This window comes from Saccostrea cucullata, unplaced genomic scaffold (genome assembly GCF_032062105.1).
Source record: "Saccostrea cucullata isolate Sc308-1 unplaced genomic scaffold, CSIRO_AGI_Scuc_v1 ctg967, whole genome shotgun sequence".
Lineage (NCBI taxonomy): Eukaryota > Metazoa > Mollusca > Bivalvia > Ostreida > Ostreidae > Saccostrea > Saccostrea cuccullata.
This window is the reverse complement of record NW_026940465.1, coordinates 22,875-49,114: the sequence shown is the minus strand read 5'-3', so window position 1 is coordinate 49,114 and position 26,240 is coordinate 22,875. Positions and strand designations below refer to the sequence as shown.

The 26,240-nt window shown below is 33.5% G+C and overlaps 1 protein-coding gene across 15 annotated transcripts in view; it reads right to left on the bottom strand.

Moving 5' to 3' along the window:
• The window catches only part of LOC134255454 (protein cordon-bleu-like), a 60,225-nt gene that overhangs the window by 20,354 nt on the left and 13,631 nt on the right, over positions 1 to 26,240 (bottom strand). For 8 of the 15 annotated variants that reach the window (XM_062737990.1, XM_062737986.1, XM_062737989.1 and 5 more), the window contains 3 exons: positions 15,775 to 15,999; positions 13,630 to 13,873; positions 4,766 to 4,991 (listed from right to left, as the gene is read on the bottom strand). In XM_062737990.1, coding sequence (XP_062593974.1) covers positions 4,766 to 4,991; positions 13,630 to 13,873; positions 15,775 to 15,999 — 695 coding nt within the window. Of the gene's footprint in view, positions 1 to 1,376; positions 1,522 to 4,765; positions 4,992 to 7,515; positions 7,589 to 13,629; positions 13,874 to 13,934; positions 14,328 to 15,774; positions 16,000 to 18,848; positions 18,881 to 20,613; positions 20,734 to 21,260; positions 21,299 to 22,320; positions 22,356 to 26,240 lie in introns of those variants that run through there. The other 7 variants (XM_062737994.1, XM_062737988.1, XM_062737991.1 and 4 more) reach the window with 7 other exon arrangements.

Here is a 26,240-nt window from a genome sequence, read left to right as displayed (position 1 = left end):
GCATCCTAAGATGTATCGTCCATGCAAGTTTGCACATTATAAGGCTCATAGTTAATTGGAAATGAAACATACATCAAAAACTAACATTTTCACTCATCCACAAAATGTAAGTCAGATTCAGCATCCGAAGCAAGCCTGGTAGTATGCATCCTAAGATGTATCATCCATGCAAGATTGGCCATTAAAGAACTCATAGTTACTTGGAAATGAAACCTGCACCAAACACTTTAACCTGTTCACTCAACTGGAAAATGTAGGTCAGATTCAGCATCCGTAGCAAGCCCGGTAGTGTGCATCCTTAGATTAATCATCCATGCAAGTTTGGTCAACATAGGGCTTAAAGTTACTTGCAAATGAAACCTGCTCCAAACACTTTAACCTGTTCACTCAACTGGAAAATGTAGGTCAGATTCAGCATCCGAAGCAAGCCCGGTAGTATCCATCCTTAGATGTATCATCCATGCAAGTTTGGTCAACATAGGGCTTATAGTTACTTGGAAATGAAATCGCACCAAAAACTTTAACCTGTTCACTCAACCGGAAAATGTAGGTCAGATTCAGCATCCGAAGCAAGCCTGGTAGTATCCATCCTTAGATGTATCATCCATGCAAGTTTGGTCAACATAGGACTTACAGATACTTGGAAATGAAACCTGCACCAAAAACTTTAACCTCTTCACTCAACCGGAAAATGTAGGTCAGATTCAGCATCCGAAGCAAGCCTGGTTGTATCCATCCTTAGATGTATCATCCATGCAAGTTTGGTTAACATAGGACTTACAGATACTTGGAAATGAAACCTGCACCAAAAAACTTTAACCTGTTCACTCAACCGGAAAAAGTAGGTCAGATTCAGCATCCGAAGCAAGCCCGGTAGTATGCATCCTTAGATGTATCATCCATGCAAGTTTGGTTAACATAGGGCTTATAGTTACTTGGAAATGAAACCTACACCAAAAACTGCACCAAAAATGTTAACCTGCTCCAAAAACATTAACCTGGTCATTCCTTTGCTAAAATTGCAGCATCTGAAACTTTGACTGGTACAATGAAACACACTAGAACCATCTTCCATGCATGTCTAATCAATATAGGACATAGAAGTACTTAACATGACTTAAAAAGAAAACTGCTCCAAAAAACTTAACCTTAACCCGGGACGCCGACGCCGACACCGACGCCGACACCGACACCGACACCGACGCCGACACCGACGCCGACGCCGACGCCGAGGGTATTACATAAGCTCCCCCAACTTCGTTGAGGTGAGCTAATGACATAACTTGAATTCATCACATTTTTAAGTTTAACTACATCCCCTAACATTAAAGCCTATACTCTTCTACAACTCTAAAAAGTCCCCCATTTTGCCTCACCTTGAGGTGGGGGCTTCTGGGAGCTAACACACTGCCCCATGGTGGTCAAGACAACACCGGGATACACACTATGAAGGGGAGAATGGGTCCTTACATGTTGTACACTTTTGTTTTGTTTTGACTCTAACGTGCGGGCTGATATGTGTAAACGACAGGGAAATCGGGAGGAAGGAAGCGGTCCTCTTAACATGCCTCTAATACTGCGTACAAAATAAGTTGTACTGAGTGTTTACACACTAAAACAGGTGTAGTCATTTGTCATGGTGATTAAGGAATACTGGACAAATTTGTGGGGAAAACTGTATGTTTTTTTGAAAACTTTAATCCATTTATGGATCTTAAAATGGTGAATTTCTATTTTCACTATTGTAGATTTTTTTTATTATGTCATTTGAGGAAACAGTATCTGTTAAAGTACTAAATGACACAACTTTTCAGAAAATCAGTTAGGAAAATTCTTAGAATATTAAATCACTGAATCTCCTTTTCTCCAAGAACATGTAGAATATATCCTGACATCAAGAACTGTCGATAAATGTATATTTATAGAATATTACTAAGAATTTAGGAAGGAAGCAAACAAACTTAAATACTAATTAAATTTGTGTCATCTCCATTAATAGTAACTCATAATGATCATGATAATTAAATTTTCAGAGAATTCTGGGATCAGACATGTGACTTATTGATTTAATATCTCCTCTTAACATTCGGTATGTCTTAATTAAGATGTAAACATGGTAATTAAAACACATCACTTATACTTGACATAACATGTTACAATTTTGGATGCTAGGAATCCGTTTTATTATGTGCCAGGATCAATATATCCAGGGCGTATATTGTTTTTGACCTGTCTGTTTGTCTGTCTGTTGTCAGCTTTATATAACCTTTGCCAAATTTTTTGAACCAAGAGAGAAAGAGACTTCATATTTGGTATGCTTAGTCCATTAATTAAGCTCTTTCAAATGACATCAAGGTCAATGATTTTGTGACCTTGACTGTGATCTTTATGCTAAAAGTACGTAAGGGTTGCCCGCAACCCTGTGTCTCGCCTGCTGTCGCTGTGGTTAGTAAGAAATGATTGTCTGATAAACTGAAGCATTTATTGACATTTCAGAAGGAATAACTCAAAAATACAATAATAAAGAAATGGAACAGCTGACTTAATATCTAATCCCTTGGCGATTATATTGGCATTTATATATATATACATATACCCTGTAAATTCACAAATTATTGTGATGTTTTTATTATTGCGAATATTGCAACGTGTTATGAGTCGCAATAATTTGAACTTGCATTTTGAAATCAAATCCACTGTATATGTATCAAGTCATTCATGCAGAAAATGTAGGTGAAGATTACCTAATTATGGTACTGATATTGTTGGTTACCCATGATGTGTAGACTGACAAATTATCATGCCACTATAAGTTATAGTTGCTGAGATATGGACCTCCACCATAAATTTATGCAAAGTCACTCATGCGGAAAAATGTAGGTCAAGATGACCTAATTCTGGTACAGGCGTTTGTGGTTACCCATGATGTATCCACTGACAAATTATCATGCCACTATAAGTTATAGTTGCTGAGATATGGACCTCCACCATAAATTTATGCAAAGTCACTCATGCGGAAAAATGTAGGTCAAGATGACCTAATTCTGGTACAGGCGTTTGTGGTTACCCATGATGTATCCACTGACTAACTATCATGCCACTATAAGTTATAGTTGCTGAAATATGAACCTCCATTATCAATTTAACCAAAGTCATTCATGCAGAAAAATGTAGGTCAAAATGACCTAATTCTGGTACTGATGTTGTTGGTTACTTATAACCTGTACAATGACAAATCATCATGCCATTATAAGTTATAGATGCTGAGATATGGACCTCCACCAAAAATTTAACCAAAGTCACTCATGCAGAAAAATGTAGGTCAAGATGACCTAATTCTGGTACTGACGTTTGTGGTTACCCATGATGTATCCACTGACTAATTATCATATCCCTATAACTTATAGTTGCTGGAATATAGGTCTTCACCATAAATTATCATGAAAAAACTAAGTCCAACTTAAGGAAAAAATACGGAAAAATTTGAATTTTTTTTTTCAAAATCATACTTGGGATATAAATTTTTATCCATACTGAATATTGTGTCCAAATTTCAAGAAGACTGAATAAAATTTGAGAAAGTTATTGCAGTTTATAAAACTTTGACATTTGGGTTAACCAAAAGTTGGACGCCGACGACGACGACGACGACGACGGAATCTATGGTCGCTATGTCTCGCTTCGCGACATTCGTCGCAGGCGAGACAAAAATAGCTTTTTCAAACTTTGTTGATGCCCGATGCAAAGTGTTTCACGAACACATCTTGTTTTCAATATTCATGTACCGATATACTTTTAATCTTATAAAAAGCATCCTCTTTTTTTAACTGTATTTATTTAAGACTCAGTTATGCCACTTATACATTAAATTTTTTTATTCCAATCAGTCTAAATTATATATGAAACTTTCAAGTATTTAAAAATTGAGGATAAAATTCTTTTGTAAAAGAAGCAACAAAATTTTGATTGGTAATAAAACTCACTATAATAGAGCACTCTCAAATACACATTTATTATCTTATAATTATATCCAAAACATAAGTAATGTGCTAAAAAAAACGGGCTATAATGGGTAAGAATCTAAATTAGCAGCATCCCATAATATGAGAGTCAAAGCATTCTGGAATCATCTTTATATCCAAGTATTACATCATAATTTCTGTTGAAAATGTTGAAGAAATGTCTTTGTAAACTCTCTGCTTAATAATCGTGTTAATCATAATCGTATATAATGAAATTAGATTGAAAATGCGCCTAATGATCTTGTCTTTGCAATGGAATCTGCATTGAAAGGGAAACTTTCTTTTACAAAATCATTAAAGCTTTCATTTACTGGCCAGAATACAAAATTTTTATGAAAGTTTCTATACCTAAACAGTCAGCATTAGTTGCTAGTAGACTGATTCCTCACCACTGGGCAAATGGCCCACTTTGTTGCTAGTTGCTTTATTCCATACCACTGGGCAAATGGTCCACTTTGTTGCTAGTTGCTTTATTCCATACCACTGGGCAAATGGCCCACTTTGTTGCTAGTTGCTTTATTCCATACCACTGGGAAAATGGCCCAATTTGTTGCTATTTGCTTTAATCCATACCACAGGGCAAATGGCCCGCTTCATTTTCCTACAACTTGCAAAAAGTGGAAAGACTCCACTCATATTCATTTATGGGCCTTCATTAATATGGGCAATGGCCCACTCCCTATACCTACCATTAGCACTAATAAGGTTGACTTCGGTGATGGGGAGTTCCTTGGTTTACCTACCATTAGCACTAATAAGGTTGACTTCGGTGGTGGGGAGTTCCGCTATCGTTGTCTGGAGGCCGAGCTGTTGGCGGGGGTTGTTGGGGAGCTGGAACACGAGTTGACTGGGGTTGATCTGCCTCTCCTGACACAGCTGGGCTCGGACCTGCTCAAGCGTGGACTGGGGGCTGATCCTCAGGACCTTCTTCTGACCCCCAGGCAGGTTCACCGTGAACCTCTTGGTCATCTGAAAGTAAAAATTGGATTTGTTAGTAAAGGGGGCGATAAAAAGCAGTATAAACCAGTCACTAAGTCTATATAATTATATCCTCTCAGAAATAGCTCATATTAATACATGTATTTTAGACAAAATTGCTTAACCTTAACTTGCAACAATGAATTTGTTTAATATTTGAAGTGTTTGAAAGTTGATATCTATAGTAAAATATTGTCTATATATGATCTAAACATATGTACATGTATACCATGACTACACATTTAAAAGTTCAGATTAAAAATAGACAACATTGAAACAATATTTGATTTTAAACAACTGAATTTCCTAAAGGACTCGAAGTTTTACTCACATTGAATGGACAAAAGTTTGAAATACACAATATCAGGATTAAACAAGTTTCGCTGTACATTTTAAAATTATAAAATTTAGTTAGCAGACCTTAAAGAGCAGTTGTAAATTGAATTCTTACATATTATCTGCTGGTACGACTGTATGCAATAATTGTATCGTATATACATTAATTGTCTCATTAAAAATTAAGGGATTTTCTACAGATATTAAAGAGAAATGCTTGTATCTCGATCATCTATATAAATTATTAAACATGTGCTGTAAATTACCCACGGCTCATCATTTCCCTATTTTCCGACTATCCATAACGAACTTTCATCTTATAAATGTTTTAAGTGTTAACCAGTTGGTGGTATAAATGGATAAATATTTACTGAGGAAAATTTGTCGAACTGAGTTATAAAACATATGCTGAAGACACACAAAGAAAGATTGCTTGACTGGATAATTATTTCACAAGAAGAAGAAGATTTTTACAGTTGTGTTGAATTACCCTCACATGAGCTGACTCTGAGTTTATTGCAGAGAACACCTGAGCATATGCTCCAGATTTGAGAGCAAGTAATCACCATGCACACTCATAAGATGCACGCAGTGTGATAATTACATGTATATAGGACTGAAAAATTAAGATGTGAAAAAAAAGATGGAAAGGAAAGAAAAGTTAATTTTTTTTATTATGTAAAAAAAAAAAACAACAATTAGATACAAAGTATTTGGGGAAAGGGGGGGAGGTTGTTAACAAAATTAATGTATAATAAAAAATTTGCCATTATAAAGGATGCCAAATTGTCTTAATTTTTAATTAAATTAAATACATATTATAATTGTCAGTTATTTAAGATTTCACTGACTGAAAATTAATAAAAATTCTATCTTTTAATTTTTTCAATTAAATTCCAGTGAATAAATACATGTACTTCTAACTTTCAGTTTTAATTTTCATGCTATTATTTGATTTTTATCTCTTCTTTTATCTCAATAACTGGGTACACGTACATAAAGTTACTTTAAACAAAGGAATGTAAACCGCAGCCCACTCAAGTAGTGTCTAGCAATAGCGAGTGTCAGGCCGTCACTTAATTCAGGCACCCCGTATTAAAATACCCTGAAAAGAAAGCTTCCATGCTCTGATTCCAAATGTCTGGATAATAAAAAAATGTTTACTCACTTATAATTCGGGTATCTAATTCAGAAAGGTCAGCGAAATAAGAGACAGGGCCGAGTTCTTAGTTTACAAATTTATTTCCATCTGAAGGGGTGGAATGTGTAATATTTGATGGCTATTTATTATTGACACTCCCTGGAAAAATCCAACCTTCTATGATAACCAAATTTTAGAAAATTATCAGAACAGAAAATACTTTTTAAGATAAAGTCAAGCAGAAAGTCATTCAAGTACATAAAACTTCAATGAAGGTTGCATGTATACCTACAAAATTTAAGATGCACACCTGTGTTTCCAAGCACTCATGAAACACATTTGATAATGTACTACATCATTTACATGCACTTCATTTACAAACTCCTATCAACTCATTTGCTCTTGAAATTATTCCAAAATTAACATGATTACAAAGCTTAAAGTTTCTTTTAAATTACCATGTACAAATATTGTCAAAAACCTGAGGAGAAAGAAATTTGAGTTGGGGGTGGGGGTAAGTGTTGTCCTATACTATATATATACAATTTCACTTCGGTTTCTCCAAAACTGATATCTGGAATTAAGTACCATGAATATATCATCTGAGATTTGGGTTGTCTTCAAGTCCCAAATACTGTAGAAGTACTTTTTTTTCTGCGTGATATTAATTTACGCTTATGTACGCGGTCACAATTTTTGTCCAAGCGTACTTAATATAAATGTAAGGCATATAGTGACAATCTAGAAAATCCGCGTAATTTTCTATCCGTGGATTAAACAGAAACAGAAATTGAGATTCTGCGGAATTATGACCCCGTGGAATAAAGTACGTCTACAGTACTTATTCCAAAGTATTTTACCCTCTCTATCAAATGTCCACATTTTTTTCTCTGTTCTAAGTACTACCAAGTTGGAAATAATAAGGTTTGACTGTATCCTCAAAAAATGACTGTAAATGCATTTTGTACACACTGTGTTGAATTCATAAGCAATAAATCCACGTAAGCATATATTAATTTGGTTCATATTAAACCTTACCACAAATGGAAGTTCTCTGGATTTAGACATCATAACCTTGGAATCTCCAATCATAAAACTGGCCAGAAATCAAAGCAATTCCGAACTCAACACATACACCGATTTACAAAATTGTTAAATCTCCATTTCAGAAAAAAGACCACATTTCCGTATAGAATGATAGATGGGATAACCCTGGACTTGTAATAACTCAGATCCAAAATGAGCCATTGTCAACACAAAATCACATCAGGTTGCTTTTTCAGTGTACGCGAGCATGATAGAGTGTCATTTTTCCTGCGACATAAGATCTCTTCCTTTGTAAACCATTTTACATGGCTTAAAATAACCTTCACAAGATCTGCCGACGCATTTATTACAGAAATAATTTACACACCCTCTATGCAGTGTATGTACAATGTATATTTCAAGTACCCGACTTTTATCACCGAACTCTTCTGACTGGTGAAAATTGTTTACAAATCACACAAAAGGTCAATCGAGGAGGTCAAACATTTCAGATTATCAGGTATATATGGATTGGTCTGGCCTCAATCTACTCATAAAGTTGACATCTTGATCCTATCAATGATTCTTAAGATTAGGTTTAAAATCATTTTTATTTCTCATAAATTTAATTTTACAGGTGAAAGTTTAAGTTCTGCAGCATGACAGTATGTGGAATATTGATAATTAAGATTTTATTGATCCCAAGAATGCAATCTAATCTATATATATCTATATGAGAAACCTAAATTCTATACGCCTTAATAATTTAGCTATGAGTTCCCCATGAATGCATCAGCTGCATGCATGCATAACTTACAACTGCATGTTTACAATGTTAAATGATTATAACGCAGCTATATTATATGTAGTCTTAATAAAATAAAATATTTCTGTTTGCAATTCTTTTGAAATATTTTGAATTTGGAACAAATTCAAAGGGCTATCTGATATTGTTCTTCATTTTTTTTTCAAAATGTCTATTTTTTAAAAACTGAATTTCTTCATGAAAACAAGAATTTCAATCATAGAATTAAAATAGTCTACAGACATCTATCTTAAGTCACATGTACGTATAAGTATGTCCTCTTTTGAATCGGGGTAGATGGTTACTCTCCCATGGCCTACAATTAGTCCCAAGAGATAATTCCACTTTTGTCGATGTCAAAATTCCTCAACACAAAGCCCCCATTCAATATAATATCACAGTACATGATCTTTTCCTCACTCATTCAATCCTTTCTGGCTTACCTTGCCCTGAATTGTGTATTGATATGACGATCGTGTCCCACTTCATTCAAATTTTTGGCCTTTTAAAATTTCGCAGATATATACCTAAGTATTTATTTCAAACAAAGCGTGTATACATATAGAAATGTGTTGTGTGTGTGCCTTTGTATTTCTTATGAATCATTCCATTAAATGTTCACACATATAAACATAAACCCTATAGTGAATGTTGTACCACTCTGAGAATATGCTTGTTTTGTATTACCGGTACATGCTCCACTTGTGAAATTTTGAAATATTTTGCTACTTCAGTTAGAGGCTAGTTTAAATTCTGAATGACTTATTTTCATTGTGTATTTATAAATTGATCACATGCCAATGAAGAAAACTCAAAATAGCTGCTATCAATGAACTATTTGGTGGTAAACATTTACAGCTATGTAGTTGACATCTATTAGTTGTTCATTAAAAACATGCACTACATGTAATTAGAATGCGTGTACATGTACTTGACTTAACAAGTTGAATAGGGCATTGCTACTTCAATTTATTTCCTATAAGTTAAGCATTCTGTTTTATAAAATTTCCCAAAATATGAACCAAATCCTTCAATGATATAATTCTAAATTAGTCCTATGACATCTCTCTACTAATAACTGCATGCACATCTTAAAGTTGTTCTACAAGGGGAGTCATTTTATCCCTTAAATTTAATATTATGAACAATTTAATAATGTCTGTAGGCAAAATGTTGGACATATTAAATGTTTTAAGAAATATGAACAAAAAATCTAAACTCAAATAAGGTAAATTAAACCTTGGAAGTCCAGCTCCTTTCATTTCATAAAAACATCATTTTAAAACTTTTTTTTCCTAATTAATGCTAATAAAAAATTGTTTTCTGAAAGAAGTCTGCTGACAGTTATTGATAATTTCTTGAAAAAAAAAGAAGAAAACTTAAATTAATTTACCTGTCCCAAATCTGCTAAGAACTCCCCTAGTGTCATGCTATATTTCAAATTTCCTTACACTGGTCAGTTTCCCTGAATGCTCAGGATCCAGTAAAGGTCAACATTTGACCTCTAGGCAGAGAAATAGACATGATTTACAGTATTCTACCTGACATTACCTTGGTGCACCAATTATTAGGTAAACTTTGGTAATTATTCATATACTTATATGGTAGTGTTTTAGTTTACCTGTTAATTTTTGTTAGTTGATGTTATCTATGCTTGTGTGTATTAATATAATTTACTTTTCTACGTAAACTTCCTGGGCTTTTAATTACTGTAATGTAGAACATTATTTGTAAGATTAAATCGATAATTAAGAATATTATTAATTCAAAATGTGCATTATGATGAATTGTGTTTTGTATGTGCATGGTAAAGAAACTGGATCTCTTTTTTTTTTATTGGGGGGGGGGGGGAGTTCGAATCTCAAAACTAAAATGAATTAGGACATGCAGCTATGACCAGTGCTCTTCACTAACAAGAAATATTTGTACCTTTCTCATTTATATATCAAAGAAGAACATTCCCCCTTTACTGAACAGTGTAAAAAGAAATCTGGCTAGGAAAAACTGGCTTCTCATTTGCATTTCCCCTAATTAATGGTCCAAGAAAATTCACAGCTGAAAAATTTCACGACTTCATGAATCCTAACTGATTTCATCCCTATAAGTTATTCTAAATTATGCCCTGAATTTGTAGATCAAAACATTTTCTTCAAATTCTTTGTCAGTTTAATGAAATGTAGACACTACAAAGCCTTGAGTATGATAATCTAGCCCTATAATAGGCAGTATTCTAAAAATGGTTTGCCCCCTTGTTCGATGTTTCTGACTGTTAAATACATAAGGTTGAAACTGAATGCTCTGAAAAGGTGGTGATGCATAGCATTAAGGCCAGAAATTACTGTGGTGAATTTCTATTCTTTCCATGCATAGCAAGTAGACAAATTAAGAAATTTTCAGTAAGAGTTGCACATTTTACAGGTGTTTTATTCAGTTGATTTAATTCAACCTTTTTTTTAAAATGTTAATTAGAGCTCATCTGAGGTCAACAACTATTTTGTAGAACTTGTTAATCAATTTTATACATTACAAATAATAAATGTGAAATTTTTAAGAGAGCATTTGAGAGTCCAGAGAGAGGGGAGAGAAATGGGGAGACTAAGAGAGGGAGGGAGGTAGCAAGACAGATAGAAGAAGGAAGGGAAGGAGAGAGAGAAAGAAGGGCAGGGAGAGAGAGAGAGAGAAGGAGGAAGAGAGGGAGAGATGAAGGGAGAGAGGGAGAGAGACTCCAGAGAGATTGGGAGGGAGGCAGAAGGAAGGATGGGGACAGAAAGGGGACGTCTTATGGAGGGAGAGATGGTTCAGAGAATCAATAGTGGTCATGCAGAGATAGATTGTAGGTGTCTCAAATGAATAAAAATTCCTAACTAAAATTTCTGAAAGCTCTCTGTACATTCAAATTGCATTTGAATTCCATGTAAATTTCAAAGCAATGGTATCATAGCAAAATCACCAAGCATTCATTCTGCTGACAAAATCATTAGCTTCCATTACTGTTCTACATTTAATTTACAGGTATATAATTCTGAAGACATTTATCTGACCTGAACTAAAGGATGGCAGAGTACGATTTGTCATAGATGAAGACCTCAAACCAGTAAAAGTAAAAGTTTGGCACCAATGCTGGATTCAGCAATTTTGGCTGACAAACTTTGCGGTTACATGAACTAGGATATTGCAAAGTTTGATTTTATATCTTAGAGAGAGAAAATGTAAAAAAAAAAATTTCATTGATTTTGATAAATTTTGGCTGCATAAAGAGTTGGAATCTCTTAAATGAAAGGGCTTTTTAGCACAATGACACAATTTCAAGTGAATGGTTAAAATCCAAAATATTGAATTTTCGAGTTGGATCAATCAAGCTACCATATTATCCATGAAATATTCCTAATTCTTATGCATAGCATCATAGATTGTGTTGGATATAATTGTAAAACAAAATTTTGAAATATTTTGATCAAAAGAAACTGAGAGACTACAGAAATTCCTAAGTATGATTGTTACATGTACTTTGTCCATTATTAGGACCTTCAAAAGAATCCAATTCAAAATTTTAATTTCAATTAAAATACCTCATGCAAGAGATTTAGTAAGAGAATTGCCAGAGAATGCATTCATCATCCAACTGTAAGACTGTTTCATTTAAATGCATTTATGGCATTTAGTGGGACCTATAAATTAGCACTTAACATTTACAAAAATATCTTTGTTTATTGCATTTAAATGGAATTGTAACAGAACAAATAAATAATGTGTGCATGCAGAGACTTCAAGAGCAATCCAAATTCCATTGCATATCATGTATACTGCCTATTTAATGTACAACTATGAAAATTTCCTACAGCAGTAATGAATAAATTTTGAAGTTTCAAATTTAGTTTCCATTCTTATTGGTATAGACATGTGCATTTGTAACAATTCCTTTCAAACAACAGGATTTAGAGGGTGAAAATGCATGATTTTGAATGTATTAAGTGATACTGATCCACACAAATGTTCATGAGGTACCAGGTACACTAAGAAGTACAAAGACTACACATACATAAATTTTACAAAGTAGAGTATGTCCTATTCATTAGTTTTTGTCTCATTTTATGGACCAAGCATATGCTTTATGTAACAGTTGTATAACTTGATTTTTTTTTGTATTAATACAATCAATTAGTGGAGGTGTGAGAATTTTTCAAAATCAATTTTAATCAATCAATACACCTGTGAGTCTGCTTTGATGTCTCCAGTTTCACCTGCTAACACCTGAAAGGTATCTAGGTCAACAGTCAATACTAAGTGTCAAATTCAACTTCTGAAACATGACAAAACATCAGGCTGTTTTTGTTTTAAACAATCTTCTCTTTCAGTGTCTCTATCAATATCAGACATGTATTTTATAAAGCTGCGAGTTTGCTTTTATATACATGTACCACCTCTTATGAATAAAGACTTTTCTGTAACATGTATTATGTCACTATATTCTTTTAAACTGTCAATTAATACAGAAAATCTAAGACAGTCCTAAAATTTAGGATGCATCTTAGAACTCTTTCTAGCCTAGTTTCAACCAAATAAAATAAAAAGAATATTCCTGACCAATGTCTTTATAAAATGCAATTAAATTAATCACAAAAATTATTTGTATGATTTAGAATTAAAGACTGCATGTACCTGTTTCAAATTGTCTTTATAATCTATACAGTTTAATATTCAAAATTGTTGCCTTAAATTTTCTTAAAATGTCTCCTTTACAAAATTAAGTGCATGGCCTCTTCTTAAACAGGTTGGGACCAATCGCCCAAATGGGATATAATAGTCCGTTTGGGATATAATATCCCAAATGGGCTATAAATTTACAGTGCAAAAATTGAAAATTTTTATTTTGACAAGAAATATCTTAAATCCGCATCAAAACACTTAAAAAGGAATAACTTTTGGTAACCAAGTTTTTCTGCAACCTTACCGTTTGTAAAATTAATATTAATCCCCAAGAAAATACGGAACTTCCGAGGGATCAATCTTCTAAACAATGGACATACAGGAAATCTTGTCAACCAAAAGTTATTCCTTTTTCAGTGTCCTGATGCGGATTTATATTTATAGCCAAAATAAAAATTTTCATTTTTTGCACTGTAAATTTATAGCCCATTTGGGATATTACATCCCAAACGGACTATTATATCCCATTTGGGCAATTGGTCCCAACCTGTTAAAATGTCTCCTTTCCATGAAACATATGATGGAGTACCCAAAAGTGTTAATGTCCTTTTTTTTCTCACGTGAGCGAGCTGGCACGACAAACTATTGACCTGAGCGGATTAAAAACACCTTACCTCGAATGGCTGGACATTTCGGTTATTCCCGGCGGATTTCTTAGAATCTTTCTTGGGGACAATTTGCACGGTGACATATTGAAACTTGTGATCCTCCCCTCGTGTACACAGAGACCCTATGGTCTGATTAGGTTTGTATTGTTTTAATTTTCCCGTGTCCTCGTTTAGCACCTGTAAGGTGTGACCCCCGGGGTTGAGGCGGCTCCCCGCGGCCAAGTTCACTAACAGATCCATCATGGGGATGCTAAAAATTGGAGAGAGAGAAAAAAAATTTTACATCATTAAAAATGCATGAAAATTCCTACCTCTTCACTGTGGCCATTTAAGGCTGTCTTCGAGCCACCAAGCACCTGTTTCTTTTTCCTTGAAAACATATCGCTCCTTTTATCAATTTATCTTCATTCTATGCTTAAATTTTCTCCAAATCCTCTAAATTTGGGTGTCCATTCGATTTCACTGATAAATTTCTCCTTTAATGACAGTTAAACACCCAATGTTTGAATTACACCATGTTTGCCCGACATTTTCTGCTACCTGTTCCTAAACACAGCTTTGTATGACAGGTATTTAACTGAACACTACACAGTGTGTTAAGGAGAACAGTCTATACATAACACTGTGTTGTGATTGCATGCTTGGTGGCCATGAATAACAGAGTAATTATAGTCTGTTTCCTAAAAAGCTTCATCACCATAACAAAACACAATCAAAGGGCAGTAACTCTTACAGTGTACTAATACTTACTCACGAGTGGAGATGTGTCTACAATGTTATAGCTTTCAGTTTTTTCACATCACTTTAAAAAAATGTATTTAGATATATGTGATAAATGATTTGCCATCTAATGATATGTACTGGTAAATTAATTCAGGATTAATAATAAAATGTCTTGTGATAACAATCAAATTAGGATCTATAAATTAACAGTGTATAAATACACAAAAACATTTATAATGTATGTATTTATTGAAAAAAAGGTTATGAAGGATTTTTTGTATGGAAATTATGCTAATTTTGTTTCTTAGTTAGGCATAAAAAAATTTCTTTGAAATTATAAAAATTATTAAGAATGATAAATCCATGCTTATTTCATAATTTACTTTTAAAATCTTCCCCCCTTTCAAATTCCAATGCATGACATTTGTATAAAATACATGGGGCAAAAGTATTATTTTCAACCATATTTCTTTTAAATATTTAGATGACAGTAAACAATTTGAATGAAACCACTAGGAGATTTCATTCTGCATGCATTATCAATGCCTCAGTGAGCTTATGGTATTTAAGACTTTATGAAGTCTATTACAATGGAATCAGTGCTTCACAATCCAGACACAAATAAATTACAACAAATCCGTATAATCCCTAAAATAATGCAGCATTCATAATAGGTTTGACTTGAAAAGCTTTAAAAATATGTTTGTGGTTACTATCTATCTTTCTGCCAAAAAAAGAGAATGAAGTAAGAGTTACTGCCCTTGAACACACTTCTCTTACTTCAAACCTCTTTAATCAGATATGAAGCAAAATTAATAATAAATTATTAGATATGTCTTAGATTATTTGATGTACTAATAATCTAAAATACACTACAGATATGTAAAAATTTGAAAGTCTCACAAATAATAAGACATAAAATTCCTTCAAAAAAATCTTAAAGACCTGCATTATTTCTAGGTTGCACAATGCACATTATGGATTTTGATGTCTTACCGAGTGGGAAAACTTCAGAGTAAGATCTGATGACTGAGAATAAAAACATACTAACAGTACTTAACTTACTTATAAAGAAGTGGGATAAATGGACATCTTAATTAGTAAAATCTATCAAGGAATTTTTATATTTTCCCCATCTTTAATGATCAAACAAATTTTTTTTTTTCAAAATTAAGAGATATTAATAAATTGACAGTTATAATAAGGAGCTAAAAATTCATGTCCCCAGGACTTCCATATAAGCAAATCTTACTATATGTATATTCCAGTCACTTAATCAAAATCTGATAAAATCCAAACTTTTCCCACAATACAGGAAGACATACCTTAATTCCCAATTCACAGCAGCTTCAAACAAACCTTTAACTCTTTACAACCTCTGTATAGCAACGCAACACTTTTATACTTCCTGCTCTACCAGAAACTTACTTTGAGTTGACGGCGACCTTTTTATGTCCCCCGTCGGGCAGATGGACGAAAACTTCTACGTCCTCCTCCACGATCTCATTCATGTTCTCATCGTCGGGGGGCTCCGCGTGGTACGACAGGGGGTAGTGGCCACCGCCGTTACTCCGAAAGTCCTGCGGGGGGATCTTCTTGGTCAAGGGGCCACCACCTGGTTCGGGCCCCTTTTTAGTGAGGCTCATGGCCCTGCTGAAATCGAGAAAAAGAACGGTTAGATATTTATAGTTAAAATACACACTTCTTTTTTACTCTATTTTCCACAACATTAATTTTATAGTAGAAGGCTCACAGCCCTGCTAAAATCAAGAAAAAAGAACGGTTAGATATTTATAATTGAGATACACACTTCTTTTATAATTACGGGTACTCGATTTTCCACTATACAGTAAAACTCAGTTCTAACAAAGTCACTGGGACCTATGAAATTTCTTCTCTACATCCATAATTAGTTATATCCGTTTAAGGAATTCGTAAAATTTATATAACTGGGGATCCAAAATAACCTCGTTACATCCACGAATTCATAATATCACGGTGAGTAATAAACAAGTTTTACTGTATTTATAATAGGAAGCTCATGGCACTGCTAAAATCAAGAGGAAAAAAAACCTGCTACGTCTAAGGTCCCATAGTTAAAATGAACACACTATTTTTGGATTCATTTCTGTTAATAATAATAATAATATTGAGGTTGTGAATGAATAAAAAGGTTATAAGTATTTGTGTAGGATCATGAATGGTTTCGTCTTCCTCTGACTAAAATATGAGCAATCGCCTATCTTGTTACTTTGTGATGTACGTAACAATTATAGTACAATAGTTTACATTTATCTCATGACAATATGTTACATTCTCATAATATATTTGATTAATAATAAAAATAACAGTACACTGTTGAATGTGAAATAATACCGGTATAAAGCAAATTTTCAAAAATTAATTTGCTTCTTTCACCAACCTAGGAATTTTTAAGTCATAGTTGATTTTAAATCCATTGGCCATGCATATGTTTCATATTTTATGGTCCATGTCAAATATATAGAATGTCTAAATTTATAGGACCATGCAGTTACAATCGACATTGTTTACCTGTAGTTTAATTACTACATTATATTTATTATTTGTTATTCAAATATCAATGTACATGCTACCCTTAGGGGTAATAGTCTTAGCAGTTAGTGTAAGTATTGGGAGGGGGTCATTTTTATAGGATGTTTATTAAAATGTATGTGCATTGACAATTACCGATAACAAATTAATGTTCCATTCAAATTACCAGGGTCATTAAATTGAACAGCATCTTGGCAATGCATTAAATTTTACAATATTTTTATATTTATTTTAAGGTATATATAAGTAAATCTGTCTCAATCCTGATAAATCAAATTCCATCATAATTATACAGTTGACTCAGGCATCTTGTTCGAAGTGAGTTTGATCAGTTGTTGTTTCACATCCCTTCAAAATTTTTTTCTGTCATACATGACCCCATTGAAAGCTGGTGAATGTCTTTATATTTAGTCCTGCACTTGGCACTGAGGATCATAAATGAGTATCAAAGGTTCTTAATCGAGCCAACAACTAATATGGCACAAGACCTATGGTGTTGAATGACGTACCCAATTCACTTAAAAAATGGGAGCTTAAACTGCAAAAACACTAAGGCCAGCAACAGACCCCCCCCCCCCAAACAAAAAGAGAACACCTTTATCACTATTTATGCAGCTTTAAAGTCCCATTCAGTTGACTTTAAGTTTGAATCTTCAGAAATCTTATTATCTGTGCAGTAATGCAATCGCATTAGTCTTCAAATGAATATTCATTCAGAATTCCATGTTTGAAATGCAATAAAATTAGGAAATCCATGAATGAAATATTAAACAGGCTTAGGGTCCATGATTCACCCATCAGACACTTTGTCAACTACCAACTTTTATTCACATGCATGAACTTCTTACAGTGTACGTACTTGCAAGCTTTTCAAGCTTCAATTTTCCATGTGAATTATAACTAGCGGCATGACACCATTACATTAGCTGTTCATTTATGAAGAATGTCTCTTCTTCATGAAAAAATCAATGCAGACTGATTTTCAACAGACAAATCGAGATAAAAGTTGACACAATTAAAATTATAGCTGTTTACAAAATTAATATCATGACCACAATGTCACCTATTTTGAAATTAAGGGCTCAAGCAATCCATTTATAAATCCATTCCTTCAAGTCTTAAATTCATAACAACTCTATTGCATATTGACAGTATAAAGAACTAGGCCAACCCTTCCATGTATTGGTTGACCAGGTGGCCGCAGAAAGGTCTTATAAGGATCGAATGGTCATTACTGACCGTGGCAGAGTGATGACCTCTTCATGAATAATTAATTAGCGGTCAATGATTCATGACAATTTTTACCTATATATACAACTTGTAGATTGTAGAAGATAAATGGTGATTAGACATGTTAGAGGGGAAAATTAAGATATATTATGCTTTTACTTTATAAAGATGTTTGTTTGATATATGGGACTCCAAATGGAGTTTCTGCACCTTGGCTATCACAGTCTCACATACATTGCAATGCATGCATAATACATGCACATAATATAACTTCAGATCATTATGCAGTTATTTAATTCAGGGGATAAAATCAAGGCAAGAAGATTGATCTTATATCTCTGAAACTAGATTGTATATTCTTATAAAATCTCTTTTGAATCTGCATGATCGTTGAGTTTATGGAATCATACATATACAGTTGAACCTCATTACCTTGGACACAGATGGATATACTGAAATCACTTGGAAGTCCAACTCTCTCTGTATATATTTTATAATTATTTCCAACACTGAGACGACTTAGACAACAAGTAAAAATACAATGATGACTTCAGAGTACTTTCCGTCTTCACTTGCAAAGGGTTTTCAGTTTGCTCCGCTCCTCGTTTTTGGGGGAGCGAACCGAAAATCCTTGGCTATAGCCAAGATGAGTACCTTCTGAAAAAAAAAAAACTGAAAACATGCAGAACAATATGTACCTGTCTTCAACATCCATCAAGCACCTCTACTGTGTTAAATCCATATAAGTATCTCACATTTTCTTCCAAATATTATCAAACTTTTTCATTCTATAATGTCTTCGAAAAAAAATAGGCATTCACAACCACCTCCCTCTAACAAATGCATTGGGAAAACCCATCCTCCTTCATTCCGCAAACCTCCAAAAATTTACAGAGAGTTGATTGAGAACACTATACGTTCAATCCCACACTGTCTTCCACTTTGTTTAATTTCAATAGAAAATGCCAGTGCCCTGTTTATGTTAATGTAAAGAAAACACAGGCCAATCAGGTCTTCATAGAAAAACGGACCAATTCGTCACCGAGCCATGTATTATAAACAAAGTCCCTACTTGTTAGACGTGTAATTCCAAATGCAGGGTATTGTTCCTTTTAAAGCGCAAAACGTCTGACGGGCCCGCAAAAACAGATAGGGAATTCAAAAATTTTATCAGCAAGCTCTCTGCCAATCAATGCAATCTTCAAGATCATTCCCATAATAAGTTTCATTGATAACTATCAATAAACCAATAATTCCACCCAAACCGAAAGTACATTAGTTTCCATTCAACTTTTCTATTGCATATTCATTTGTGCTTTACCATTGAGTAAAATGTTTCACAAGAAAACTTTTGGTATATATATTTCGAATATTATCTGACCTTGGATGATAAAAGTGTAACAGCTTCAAGCATTCTCCAGCTTACCCAAGAATTAAATTTCAATTAAAATGAAATTTAACTGGACATCAGATAGCAGGAGTCCGGGTCAGTGAGTATACCCCGAGGGCCATATTGACATACAAAGGGAAGATTCCTATCTCTCCAACAATCCATTATCTATTGGATTCATCTGAACGTTTTATGTAGTGCTGATGGAATATGGGTTCTCTAAGCCTCTGAACTGACCTGCCCAACTACTTCGGTGTTATCTTGTCTTCCTGTGTCATCAGACACCGAAATGATGTCACCGGTTCGCAGAAACCAAGATTCCAAGTCGAACTTCAGGTATCCTGTCTAAACCAGCTATAGGCTGAATACACATCTCTTATGTGAAGAAATCTTCTCAGCAATATGAAAACACCCAACTAATGAGCTGCATTGTATAGATATGCTATTGCTTGGAATGGAGCACACATAAGAATCTCTTGGATTTGAAAGGCTTTTTTGTTGCATTGACTTTTTTCTTATATTGCTTTATCATAAATTTTCAAAGATGTGGAAGTTTGTTCAAAAAGAAGGGGAGTTAGAGGCATTCAGGATTGAGATCAGGATTTGTGAACCAGCAAAAAAAATGATCATACAACTGAATGGTCACTGTAAGGACTCGGAAAGGTCACTGAATGGTAGATCTCTATAAATAAATCATCTTTCTGTGGACACTCAATCACCACTCAGTTGACACTCAGTCACCTCTAAGTGAATTTTCAGTCTCCTTTCAGTTAACTGCATGGCAGAGTTTCATCCTAAACATTTAAGCCCACTTTCAGTTCTCAAAGACATTTAGTAATAAATCTTACATCACCAATACCCCCTATCTTACAGACATCAATGCAAAGCAAGAATTGACCAGTTCTTATATATTTTCATTATTTCTTGTTTTGTAAGTTTCAATGAAACTTAAATTTTTCATACTTTTCCAATTTTACCCTAAATGAAAAACAAAACAAGATTTAAAAATCAATATAACAAACCTGTACACAGTCTCAAAACATTATGAACTCAACTTTAAAAGAGACACATACTTGATTCTTCTCTGAAAACAACAAGTCCATTCCCCCATTGTTCAAAATCCACACAGTCTGGTCCTATATTACATGTATATGGTCATATCCATGATGTATCAATACGGTATGATATCTGTATAGGCCCCTTAAGGACAAATAGGGAAGAACATTACGCTTTCTAGCTTGGGACAAGGTAGCTGCACAAATCAATGCTTTTTATCTTATCAAAAAATAACCTGTACTGTTTAAACACTTGCATGATATCGATTTAAATAAATATTTCCTCATGTTATTTGAATACCTGTTGTCCTGATCTTATGTAATGATCATTATTTATGAATTCACGATTCAGATTTTTCAAAAATGATTTATAAGCATGCATGCACTCCCAGCTTTTATTGTAAAAAGCGATCTGAACTGTCCAAACATTAATTTATCCTTTCACTACAGATACATGTAAAAATCTTATGTCCATGCAAAGACTGATTAAATATACAATCAAACTCTTGAAGGAATTTCTTTTTGCAAGTCTTAATTAATAAGCAAAAGAAAGTTTGTTTAATTATATCAGTGATCCTGAATATCATGTTTTTTATGTTTACCATCAAGTATATATTCCTGTCAAATGAACATGCAGGTTTTGAAATTTCAAACATTATACTTACAGAAAAGATGGAACTGTCTTCATTTCAATAAAATATCCAAAAGTTAAGTAAAAAAAATGCACTCTTGATAAAAATCCCACAAGAAAAGATTTTAAAATGAAATTCTGATGACAATTAATACAGCTCCTCCACATGAAATGTTCAAACTAATTAAAACAGCTAGCACTTTCTGACTGTCTTAAATTAATAAATGCTCCATTGTGAGACAATAAAAATTCCCAACACATCAGTATAGTGAACTATATGTGCACTAGCCAAGGTCCTCTTGAATTTTGTCTTTAAGAAATAGCTTGATTAACTGATTAAAGTCAAATTAAAAAGAAGATAGTGTGAACTGACATGTACTCAAATCCTGTAATTATGTCCCCTGGAGGTGTATAATTACAAAGAAAGGACTACCTCAAACAACCTTAAAAAAAGGTGTTTTTGACACTGAGGTTTTGCTCAAAGGTGTCAAAATATTTATGGTTAAACTTAGCTTGAGGTCAAAAGTAGCAGTCTTACAAAAACAGTGACAAAATTGAGATAATTTTTCAATTTACAATCATTTGTAAAAGGGAGATAAGTCAATTGGAATGTTAAAAGGATTGACATGCATGTTCATGCAATTCCTGTAAACATGGAACAGCTAGGATGAATCACTTAAATTGGATTACAGCATCATTAAAAACTTGCATAACTGTGTCAATTTAATTGGCAGTTTAAAAACACAAGGAAAAGATTGGAGTGTACGTGAATGTCGAAATTTTTGCTACTTCATCATGTTCATTGAGGTAAATTTATGAAATCTGTACTTATTCTTCATGATTTAATTGTACAGTCAATTCAATGCTGAATGGTGATCGATTAATATAACACTTCAAATTCAATGGTATAAATTAAAAACCAAATGTATATTAATTAAGCCAATCAGCCTCGTTTCATTCCAGTACACCAATGGAAACATGTAAATGTACATAAACTTCAAAGGACAAAATAACAAGACTGCATGAATTCTGAATTCCTAATTATTTAAAATAATCAATTTATAGGGACCTAATTAGCCATTCAACAAACTTACCCATTAAATGTCCTTGTCATTCTCAAAATCAACGAGTGAAATCATACAATAAAAACTCCATATTTATTCCCTTGGTCCTGGTATATGTCACACGACAAGAATTAAAAGTTCTTAATAACAATTAATTTTAAAAGAGAAATATTTGACATAAAACATAAAGAAACACACACATTATTTACGAGACCACAACAATGTTACCAAATAAATTTTTGTCCACAAACTGAAAACGTTTTTCGACTGACAATTTAAGTGACAGAGTTTTGGCGATATAAGAGATTTTAAAATGGTCTTTCCTGGGTTATATAGGGATTACATCAGTGTTAAATAATCTTAATTATGTCAGGTCGTTAATTAAGGGTCAACGATCAGTCAATGATCAATACCAAATCGGGTAAAAATTGTAGGAGTCAATCAGGAACCAGTTTATTGACATAAAGAAGTCAAGCAGTGGGGTCAAACCCCGCAAAGTTTAAATATTAATTGAGATTGTTCAATTCATTGAGAAATCTTATGACGTTTTACATAACCATATTTAGAGGTCTGTGAACTATAGCTGGTAGGTGTGGATCAAGTTAATAGTCATAGATAAAGAATGATAAAAGGGATTTCCCGTCCAAAAGAAAAGTACACATTGCAATTATGTGTACCTTATTTAAAGTTCAAACAGGGGCATTTTATGATCAATTTAATTTTTTTAAATTTAAACATTTAAGTCTTTAAAATCAGGAATGACTGTAAGGTTTTCCAATATATTAATGATTTAGTACTAGGTGAACACACTTAAAGATTCAAATTTAACAGCTGATTTATATTCAAAAATGCTGCCATGAAATTTATATAACTGAATTATACAGTACACAAATGTACTTTGCAACTTTGAAATTTTGTAATGTCAATAAAAAAGAGATTAGGAATGGAGGAGGGGGGGAGGGGGGTAAAGATGGGAGATGCATGAGGATTGTATTTCTGACAGTGCTTTCACTTTTTCAGAAACAGTAGGCTAATTTTTGACTTCCATAGCTTGTACTTCATTAATGTACCAGTAAATATCATCTGAATATTGTAAAGATTAATATCCATTCCATAATTTGTACAATATTTATAGTCGACACAGTGAGGCCTGTATGAATATAATCCAGCCAGCTAGGCAATTCCAGGCTGTATGCCCTGTATACAAATTAATACTCATAAATATACCGCACAGCACCCCAAAAACAAACATTGCTTCCAGTTCAGTAATATTTGTTTAATAAACGATGCATTATATGAGCCAGGTAGAATAACATTTTTTTTTATGAATAAATACATGTCCTATGAAGTTTTCAAACTGACAGTCGTTTTCAAAATTAAGATGTTTAACGCATTGCATGTATAGATTTATTATACACATTTATAATGACACTCTGACCCAAAAACCATAAGTAAAATACATTAAATATGTCTTGTAGGATAATTTGCAACAGCTAGGGCATTAAAGTCCCCTCTTTTGATTTGGCTTCACAAAGCTTTGATATGTCACCGATGCTTTTATAAAAAGATTTATGTATATAACAGGCAAACAGGTAAAGATCCACAGCTCTGAAATGTCAGCTGAGTTCCATCAACAGAATAGACTTTCATTTTACAATGATTGTTTGTTCACATCTATCATTATATACAGTAACACTCGGTTAAAACGAAGTCACTGATGGGACCTGTAAAGTTACTTCCCTATATCTGTAAATCTATGTAAGGAATTTATTAAATTTATGTAACATCATGAGGATCCAAGATAACTTCCATATCCGTGAATTCGCAATATCCCTGTTTGTACTAAACAAGTTTTACTGTATTATATACTGTATAAATTGGTTATTTCATCATTGACTCTTTTTTTCAAATTTCTAAACAATTATGCCCTATTTTAAATTTGTCTATAATGCACAAGCAGGGAATGCTTCCTCCTTCGAGGCATCTGATCCCACCACTGGAATTTCCAAGGGTCCATGATTCATGACGTCTTCACATATTATAGATTTTTTGAGATTTTAGTCAGTTGCTGTGTTCTGACCTTTTATGTGTGGGTACAAAAATTTCCATGTATATCGATCTTTAAATTTCATTTTACTCAAAAAAAGTACTGCATAGTGGGCCTATATTTTAAGTATTATGAACTCTCCATCTGTAATAGCCATGCAGCTCCAAAAATTCATTTACTATAACCTTTAATTTAACTATGAATAAAAAATCCTTGCAGATAGTTGTTTTATTATCTACTGAATGTTAAAATTGTCAATTGACAGATCCTGACATGTTCTGAATGCATAGCCAAAAAATCCTCTACAGAAATAGACTAATAAATGCACTGATCAATGCATATCAATGAATCTGAATGGTGCAATTAATCAAACACTTCATATTCACCATGTGAAGTCCAAGTAAAGCTTTTATGGTTATAAATGGGTTTCTACAACAACCAGGAATGTCAACATTGATATAAGGAACCTTTTTTTGGCCATTATTGAAGTGTGCTGTAAAATTTCATTGCAAAAATGTATTTGCATATGATATTTTAATCCATATATAGTAAAATCATTCACTTATAACAAAGTGCCTTGGATGGGCATGCAATTTTATTTTGTTATATTGATTGATTGATTGTATATTGTTTAATGTCCCACTCGAGAATTTTTCACTCATTTGGAGACACCACCACTTGCCGGTGGAGAGCTGCAAATTTTGTCCTATACTCGACACTCAGGGCCATTGCGCAGGGAGGGATCTTTCTCATGCCAGCATCTTCTGCGACACGGGACCTCGGTTTACACGGTCTCATCCGAAAGACCGGTCTCCCACAGTGGGATTCGCGACATAAGGATCAACTCCTTACTTCGCGCCTCTAGAGCAGATGCTCTAACCACTGCGCCACGCAGGCGACCAATTTTGTTATAAGCTTGCAATGTAATTTGACATTATATCAGTTAAGTTCACTATAGATATAAATGAGTCAGGAGATGCTGTAAGCATCTGAGTTCAATATAAGCAGGTTTTACTGTTATCCAAGACTGCATGTAATGTTTAGAATTTTTCAATGCATTTGTTTATAGAGAACAAATAACTAAGAGCCTGCATGCATGCATGATAATTTCCCATTACCTCAATATATCACCCATAAAATAAAATAAGGAACCAAAAAAGATTCCATGACCCATGATATCATCGAAACACTTCATTACCCAATAGAACAAAGTGATGTTTGAATCACCAGTGTGCTCCAATGACTTTTGAAATTTTCGTAAGAAATCAAGAAGCATTTTGATAAATTCCGTTTTTCAGAGTCTGCATTGAAGCTCAAAAAGCAATGAAGTATGCATGGCCACAGTGCAATGCTCATAAGCTTGGGTGATTTCCAAAGTTAATCAAAGCATGAACTTTCATGGAACATTTGACAATTTTTATATGAAATCTTTCATATCTCAGTGCTAATACATTTTCAAGTCTATCTGGTTGACTCATGATCACACTTTTGATGAAAAATCTTTTAATTTTCTTCAAGGGCAATCATTTTTCTAATCTATCTTTTAAAATTAACAGTCATTATCATGGGTTTAATGCATGTGACTAAACTTAAAATGACTAAAACTTTAAAGCATGTGCTGTACCTTTTCTTTGGTTCAATACAAATCCTGAAATCTTTAAACCTTTAAAAATATTAGAAACAGACACATCCCTTTTGAATTCATGAATCAAAGCTTTTTAAACATCAGGACTATGAACTTTGCAATAAAAACAAAGAGCTTTTTATTCTTTTTTTCTTTCTCAATAGTCAATATTTGGAGACCAAAAAACTAGACCCATAATCCCCCACAACAAGGGAGTTAATCCCTTTCCAATATAAACTTGATGATAAATGTCTGACAAGATCATAAAATATACATTGA